Source organism: Emiliania huxleyi, assembly GCF_000372725.1.
Source record: "Emiliania huxleyi CCMP1516 unplaced genomic scaffold EMIHUscaffold_94, whole genome shotgun sequence".
NCBI classification, from domain to species: Eukaryota; Haptophyta; order Isochrysidales; family Noelaerhabdaceae; genus Emiliania; species Emiliania huxleyi.
In genome coordinates, this window is record NW_005195017.1 from 6778 (window position 1) to 14724 (window position 7947).

At 62.9% G+C, this 7947-nt stretch overlaps 2 protein-coding genes across 2 annotated transcripts in view; both read left to right on the forward strand.

The window, feature by feature from the left end:
- Window positions 1-825: 825 nt before the first annotated feature.
- On the forward strand, window positions 826-1347 carry EMIHUDRAFT_220916 (acyl-CoA dehydrogenase; the record flags this gene model as incomplete). The annotated part of the gene is made up of 2 exons (XM_005756851.1): window positions 826-1179; window positions 1273-1347. The coding sequence occupies 2 exons, from the start codon at window positions 826-828 to the stop codon at window positions 1345-1347; spliced, it is 429 nt and encodes a 142-aa protein (XP_005756908.1).
- A 522-nt stretch (window positions 1348-1869) lies between these two features.
- Window positions 1870-7947, forward strand: part of EMIHUDRAFT_453823 (putative mitochondrial elongation factor) — a gene marked incomplete at its 5' end in the record, with an annotated part of 6441 nt that continues 363 nt past the window's right edge. The window contains 16 exons of the mRNA XM_005756852.1: window positions 1870-2130; window positions 2624-2683; window positions 2983-3081; window positions 3355-3417; window positions 3681-3815; window positions 4034-4188; window positions 4526-4595; window positions 5947-5996; window positions 6265-6330; window positions 6404-6505; window positions 6793-6832; window positions 6905-6949; window positions 7020-7090; window positions 7163-7268; window positions 7357-7453; window positions 7617-7947. Of these exons, the coding sequence (XP_005756909.1) occupies window positions 1870-2130; window positions 2624-2683; window positions 2983-3081; window positions 3355-3417; window positions 3681-3815; window positions 4034-4188; window positions 4526-4595; window positions 5947-5996; window positions 6265-6330; window positions 6404-6505; window positions 6793-6832; window positions 6905-6949; window positions 7020-7090; window positions 7163-7268; window positions 7357-7453; window positions 7617-7720 (1524 nt within the window). The 3' untranslated portion in view covers window positions 7721-7947. The remainder of the gene's footprint in view (window positions 2131-2623; window positions 2684-2982; window positions 3082-3354; window positions 3418-3680; window positions 3816-4033; window positions 4189-4525; window positions 4596-5946; window positions 5997-6264; window positions 6331-6403; window positions 6506-6792; window positions 6833-6904; window positions 6950-7019; window positions 7091-7162; window positions 7269-7356; window positions 7454-7616) is intronic.

Consider the following 7947-nt stretch of genomic DNA (forward strand, 5'->3'; position numbering starts at 1 on the left):
CCTGTTCACAACAGTGGGTGTGAAGAGACGCTGTTCACACCTCTCGTCTCCTTGCCGCGCAAGTCCGCCTCGGGCGTCGGCGACACCGTCGTGCGAGCGCGCCTACACGGAGCTTCCGACAAGGCCTCCTGCACGCCATCCGCCCGCCGGAGAAACAGCCGTGCGGCGCGTGCTTCGGCGCGGGGCCGGACGAGGCGGCAGGAGCCGCCTGGGCCTCCGCCGCCACCGCTGCCTCCTCCTCCTCCTCCTCCTCGTCGCCATCTCCCTCGCCCTCGCCCTCGCCCTCGCCCTCGCCCTCGCCCTCGCCCTCCCCCTCGCCCTCCCCCTCCTCGTCGTCGTCGTCTTCCGCGGCCGCAGCTGCTGCAGCTGCCGCCGCCGCTGCGGCCATCGCGCCGGCGCCGGCGCCCGCGGCGGCGGGGTTTGCGGAGGCCTCGATCTCGGCGAGGTCGTTGGAGAGCAGAAAGTTCGTCGCCGCGGTCTGGTCGTTGCCAGTCAGGTCCAGCACAGCTTGCAGCGCCGCCTAGGGCAAAAGGGCAACCAAAAGCGAGCTGAGCGAGCGGGCAGGCTGCGCAGCCGACGCCGTTGGCGCTCGCGCACCGTGCTCGCGGCGGGGAAGATCTCGCGCAGGGACTCGATGGCGGAGGGCTGGGCCGCGTCGCTCATGCCGCTTGGCGGGGCGGGGCTTCAATACGAGAAAAACGCCGGGCACGCGCGCGGGTTTCGTTTCTTTTTGAGAGCGATTTGGGGACGCGTGCGAACGGCCGAGTTTGGGTGGCACCTCTCAAGCGCAACTCTGCGCCCCACAGCGCCCCAAGTTGACCCAAGATGCTCCGCAGAGCCGCGCCACGTGCTTTTAGACCCTCGCGAGCGCTCGTCCAGCAGCGGAGGCGGATCTGCTTCGAGCTATCCCCGACGCAATCAGAGCTGCGCGACCGTGTCAGGGCATTTGTCGTGGACAAGGTCATCCCGTTTGAGGGTGATGAACGGCGCACGAGCCACGGACCCACCGACGAGCTTCGCGACGAGCTGATTGGCTTGGCCAGGGAGGCCGGCCTGTTGTCGGGCCTTCCCGCAATCCACAGCGAGCTCCGCTCGCACGTCTCGCGGGCGGTATTTTTTGAGGCCGCGGGCTACTCCATGCTTGGCCCGATTGCGCTCAACATCGCTGCGCCGGACGAGGTGCCGCACGTCTGACGCGCCATCGGCAAGCTCCCATCACAGCTTGGCCGCCATCTCCTGCACGATTGCTGAGCCGACTGCCATTTCCTGCAGCTTTGTGAAGGTGGCGACAGCGAGGCCAACGGATGCAGCCACAGCCAAAAGTATTGGGATCGGGCCGTGGCATAGCGCGCCGCCGCGGCTCTGCGCGCCGGGGCGCGAGGACTCGATCATTCCGCCGCGAGTCCCTCCGACCGACGATGCGAAATGAATTCTTGATACGAAACCACGACGACACACACCAGTCGACTCGCATCGGTTGCCTCCATGAACGGCGGAGCACACACACACACACACACACTGTCTCGTTTGCTGAAACATCGAGAAATGTTTTTCTCGAAATTCGCAGTGGTTTCGAGGAAGGCTCGTCGACGAGCTGCGCTAGGCTTCGCACGCCAGGCCGGCTTCCAGCTTGCCCCCCGGTACCCTCGATCTTCCTTCGGACTGGCGTGAATGCTGATGCTGCTGAGCCTCTGCCAGAGTGTGGCCCTCGGAAGCCACGCCGCAGCGGCCCGCGCGCCCGCGGCGCGCGCCGCCGTCGCCGCCGCTCGCCCTCTCGCTGCCGGCCGCCTCTCGCGCGGCCTCGCCCAGATCTCCGCGTCCGAGGCGGCGGTCGCTGCGGCTCCGGCGGGGAGCGGGGTGCGCTCCGACATGCGCAACATCGCGATCGTGGCCCACGTCGACCACGGTAAGACGTCCCTCGTCGACGCGATGCTGCAGTCCGCGCAGGCCATCTCCGGCTCGATCGACAAGGACGACCGGCTGATGGACTCGAACGACCAGGAGCGGGAGCGGGGCATCACGATCCTGGCCAAGAACGCGGCCATCGAGTACGGAGGCACCAAGGTCAACATCGTCGACACGCCCGGACACGCGGACTTTGGCGGCGAGGTCGAGCGCGTGCTCAACATGGTGACACTTCCTAGACACTTCCAAGACACTTCCTAGACTTTGGCGGCGAGGTCGAGCGCGTGCTCAACATGGTGACACTTCCTAGACACTTGCTAGACACTTCCTAGACTCTGGCGGCGGGGTCGAGCGCGTGCTCAACATGGTGACACTTCCTAGACACTTGCTAGACACTTCCTAGACTCTGGCGGCGAGGTCGAGCGCGTGCTCAACATGGTGACACTTCCTAGACACTTTCTAGACACTTCCTAGACTCTGGCGGCGGGGTCGAGCGCGTGCTCAACATGGTGACACTTCCTAGACACTTGCTAGACACTTCCTAGACTCTGGCGGCGAGGTCGAGCGCGTGCTCAACATGGTGACACTTCCTAGACACTTCCGAGACACTTCCTAGACTTTGGCGGCGAGGTCGAGCGCGTGCTCAACATGGTGGGTATGGCTCCTCGTCACTGCGTCCGCAGGACATGTCCGGGACACGTCGTGGACGAGTCTCTAGGTGGACGGCGTGCTGCTGCTCGTCGACGCGGCCGAGGGTCCGAAGCCGCAGACGCGGTTCGTGCTCAAGAAGGCGCCTCGAGATGGGGAGAGATCGCTTGAGATGTGGGGAGATATAGCTTCGTGCTCAAGAAGGCGCTCGAGATGCACCGCACTAATTAACAACCACCTGTTAATTAATAACTACTAGCCAACTATTCATGACTAGGCGCTCGAGATGGGCCACCGCACTAATTAACAACCACCTGTTAATTAATAACTACTAGCCAACTATTCATGACTAGGCGCTCGAGATGGGGCACCGCACTAATTAACAACCACCTGTTAATTAATAACTACTGGCCAACTATTCATGACTAGGCGCTCGAGATGGGGCACCGCGTCCTCGTCGTGGTCAACAAGATCGACAAGCCCGCGGCCCGCCCAGACTATGTCATCGACAAGACATTCGACCTCTTCGTCGAGCTCGGCGCGCCAGACGCTTCCTAGACACTTCCGAGACGCTTCCTAGACACTTCCGAGACACTTCCTAGTAGACCCTCGACCTCTTCGTCGAGCTCAGCGCGCCAGACGAGCAGACAGACTTCCCAGACGCTTCCTAGACACTTCCTAGACACTTCCTAGTAGACCCTCGACCTCTTCGTCGAGCTCAGCGCGCCAGACGAGCAGACAGACTTCCCAGACGCTTCCTAGACACCCCCCAGACACTTCCTAGGCGCCTCCGACGAGCAGACAGACTTCCCGATTGTGTACACCTCCGCAATCAACCGGCAGTCGGGGGACGAGCCGGACGAGGTCTCGGACAGCATGGCGCCTCTGCTCAAGAATATCGACCTCCCCGCCCCCTGATGAGTTGATTAAGAGTTCTGAATGAGTCAGGAGCCTCTGCTCAAAAAGATCCTCGACCTCCCCGCCCCCTGATGAGTTGATTAAGAGCTATGAATGAATCAGGAGCCTCTGCTCAAGAAGATCCTCGACCTCCCCGCCCCCGCCGCCGACACCGCCGGCCCGCTGCAGCTGCAGATCCGCAGCCGCTGACCCCGGGCCCCTGCGGTGAGGGGGAGCCGCTCCAAGTAGGCTCGCTGCAGCTCCAGATCTCGAACATCGGATCCGACCCATTCATCGGGCGGCTCGGCATTGGGCGCGTCCGCGCGGGACGCGTCGCCAAGGGCCACCCTCTCGGCCTCTCCGCTGTTACGACTAGCCCTAGCCCTAGCCCTAGCCCTGTACCCGCACCGGGCCGTAGGCCAGCCGCTCGGCCTCTCCGCTGGCCCGGGCGAGCCTGTCAAGAGCGCAAAGATCTCGGAGCTGTTTGTCTTCGACGCGATGGGCCGCAAGGCGGCGGACTATGAGTTAATTAACGAACGAACTCACTCGAACTATGAGTTAAGCAACCGTGGTGGGCCGCAAGGCGGTCGACGAGGCGTCCGCCGGCGACATCGTCGTCTTTTCGGGTCTGAGCGAGTTCAACATCGGAGACACTCTCGTCGACCCTGCCGACCCGCGCCCGCTCGACCCAATCTCCGTCGAGGAGCCGACCATGTCCATCTCGATCGGCGTGAACAAGTCTCCCTTCGCCGGCAAGGCTGGCAAGCTGCTCACCTCTTAATTAATTAATTAATTAATTAAGAGTCAACAAGTCCCCCTTCGCCGGCAAGGCTGGCAAGCTGCTCACCTCGCGAACCATCCGCGAGAGGCGAGAGATCGCCCCGAGATTACCCCCGAGATCCACCCGAGACTACCCCGAGATCCACCCGAGATCGCCACGAGATTGCCCGGAGATCGCCCCGAGATCGCCCCGAGATCGTCCCGAGATCGCCCCGAGATCGCCCCGAGATCGCCCCGAGATCGCCCCGAGATTGCCCCGAGATCGCCCCGAGATTGCCCCGAGATCGCCCCTCAGGCTGGAGAAGGAGCTCGAGACGAACGTGGCGCTGCAGCTCAAAGACACCGGCGACGCGGACTCGTTCCAGGCCCTTCGTAGACACGTCCTAGACACGTCCTAGACAGCTCCCAGACAGCCCCCAGACACTTCCCAGCGCGCTGCCGCCCTCGAAGGGCCGCGCGGCTCCTCGACTTCACTCAGCAGTGCGGGTGTACGGGCGGGGGGCTGCTGCATCTCGGGCAGTCTCGGGTAATCTCGGGTCATCTCGGGTCATCTCGGGTCATCTCGGGCAGTCTCGGGGCAGGTGTACGGGCGGGGGCTGCTCCACCTGACACTTCCTAGACACTTCCGAGACACTTCCTACAGGTGTACGGGCGGGGGCTGCTCCACCTGACACTTCCTAGACACTTCCGAGACACTTCCTACAGGTGTACGGGCGGGGGCTGCTCCACCTGACACTTCCTAGACACTTCCGAGACACTTCCTACAGGTGTACGGGCGGGGGCTGCTCCACCGGACACTTCCTAGACACTTCCGAGACACTTCCTACAGGTGTACGGGCGGGGGCTGCTCCACCGGACACTTCCTAGACACTTCCGAGACACTTCCTACAGGTGTACGGGCGGGGGCTGCTCCACCGGACACTTCCTAGACACTTCCGAGACACTTCCTACAGGTGTACGGGCGGGGGCTGCTCCACCTGACACTTCCTAGACACTTCCGAGACACTTCCTACAGGTGTACGGGCGGGGGCTGCTCCACCTGACACTTCCTAGACACTTCCGAGACACTTCCTACAGGTGTACGGGCGGGGGCTGCTCCACCTGACACTTCCTAGACACTTCCGAGACACTTCCTACAGGTGTACGGGCGGGGGCTGCTCCACCTGACACTTCCTAGACACTTCCGAGACACTTCCTACAGGTGTACGGGCGGGGGCTGCTCCACCTGACACTTCCTAGACACTTCCGAGACACTTCCTACAGGTGTACGGGCGGGGGCTGCTCCACCTGACACTTCCTAGACACTTCCGAGACACTTCCTACAGGTGTACGGGCGGGGGCTGCTCCACCTGACACTTCCTAGACACTTCCGAGACACTTCCTACAGGTGTACGGGCGGGGGCTGCTCCACCTGACACTTCCTAGACACTTCCGAGACACTTCCTACAGGTGTACGGGCGGGGGCTGCTCCACCTGACACTTCCTAGACACTTCCGAGACACTTCCTACAGGTGTACGGGCGGGGGCTGCTCCACCTGACACTTCCGAGACACTTCCGAGACACTTCCTACAGGTGTACGGGCGGGGGCTGCTCCACCTGACACTTCCTAGACACTTCCGAGACACTTCCTACAGGTGTACGGGCGGGGGCTGCTCCACCTGACGGTGCTAGGAAGTGTCTAGGAAGTGTCTAGGAAGTGTCTAGGAAGTGTCTAGGTGTACGGGCGGGGGCTGCTCCACCTGACGGTGCTGATCGAGACGATGCGGCGCGAGGGCTTCGAGCTGATGATTGGCTGACCCTAACCCTGACCCTGACCCTAACCCTAACCCTAGGCGCGAGGGCTTCGAGCTGATGATTGGCTAACCCTAACCCTGACCCTGACCCTAACCCTAACCCTAGGCGCGAGGGCTTCGAGCTGATGATTGGCTGACCCTAACCCTAACCCTGACCCTAACCCTAACCCTAGGCGCGAGGGCTTCGAGCTGATGATTGGCTGACCCTAACCCTGACCCTGACCCTAACCCTAACCCTAGGCGCGAGGGCTTCGAGCTGATGATTGGCTGCCCAAAGGTGATAGAGCAGGAGATCGAGGGGGCGAGGCGCGAGCCGTTCGAGCCGGGGTGCTTGGTGGCTCCTTCCGGAGAAGGATCACCCCTTCGAATGCGGCAACAGGTGCGAGCCGTTTGAGCTGGTCGACGTCGAGCTCCCGGAGGAGTACTCTGGCTCCGTCATCTCGATGCTGGGCGAGCGGAACGGCAACATGCTCGAGATGGGGTACCGCTCCTAGACCCTTCCGAGACCCTTCCCAGACCACTCCCAGACACTTCCTAGACATGCTCGAGATGGGGTACCGCTCCTAGACCCTTCCGAGACCCTTCCCCGACCACTCCCAGACACTTCCTAGACATGCTCGAGATGGGGTACCGCTCCTAGACCCTTCCGAGACCCTTCCCAGACACTTCCCAGACACTTCCTAGACATGCTCGAGAGTGGCCCGCCTTGCCGTGAGTGAGAAGGCGTGAACGAGAAGTGTTCATCGCTGACCATGTGTGTGTGACCAGGTCCGTCTCTCCAGAGGGCATCGTGTCGCTGCAGTACGAGGCCCCGCCGCGAGCCACGGCAAAGACGGGCTACCTACGTACCAATGGTGAGTGGTTGCGAGCTGCTGATTAGGTCCCGTCGCGCGCCATGGCGGGGGTCAAGACCAAGCTCATGTCGGCGACGCGCCGGCTGGCGCCAAGCTCTGCCCCGAGATGGCCCGAGATGACCCGAGATTGCCCGAGAGTAGGCGACGCGCGGGCTGGCGGTCATGACTACCACCTTCGCGGGGTACAAGCCGTGGGCGGGCGACTTTGACAAGCGCGACCGCGGCAACTGGCACTCTGGACACTTCCTGGACACTTCCCGGACCTCTCCCTGGACATTCCCTAGGCGCGATCGCGGCAACTTGCTCTCGCACGAGAAGGGGACGGCGACGGGGCACGGCCTGAAGAATGCGCAGGAGCGGGGCTCGCTCTTCGCTGCGCCGGGCGACGAGGTGTTTGAGAACCAGATCTCCCCGCATCTCCCCGCATCTCCCCGTATCTCCTCGCATCTCCCCAAATCTCCCCACATCTCGCGACCAGGTGTACGAGAACCAGATCGTCGGCATCCACCAGCGCGCCGGCGACCTCAAGGTCAACGTCTGCCGCCAGAAGCAGCTGACGAACATGCGCTCCGCCGGCGCGCGAAGAGACGACGAGAGCCTCTCGCCCTTTCCTGCCCCTCTCCTGGACCTCTCCTGGACCCCTAGGCGCCGACGAGAAGACGAACCTCTGACACTTCCTAGACACTTCCTAGACACTTCCTAGACACTTCCTAGACACTTCCTAGACACTTCCCCTAGGCGCCGACGAGAAGACGAACCTCTCGCCGCCGACGCCGATCACGCTCGAGGAGGCGGTCGAGTACATCGAGGTGCTTCCTAGACCCTCCTTAGACACTTCCTAGACACTTCCTAGACACTTTCCTGAGGAGGCGGTCGAGCACCTCGAGGCCCCCGGAGCTCGCCGCTGCGGCGCCCGCAAGAGCTCGACGACTCACGCGCGGCTCTCGTCGCGGATAGGACTCCGAGTTTGTCGAGGTGACGCCCGCCGCCATCCGGATGGGCAAGGTGGGCAAGAAGTGAGGGCCCCAACTCAAGGGCGACAAGGAGGGAGGGAGGGGGGGGGGGGGGG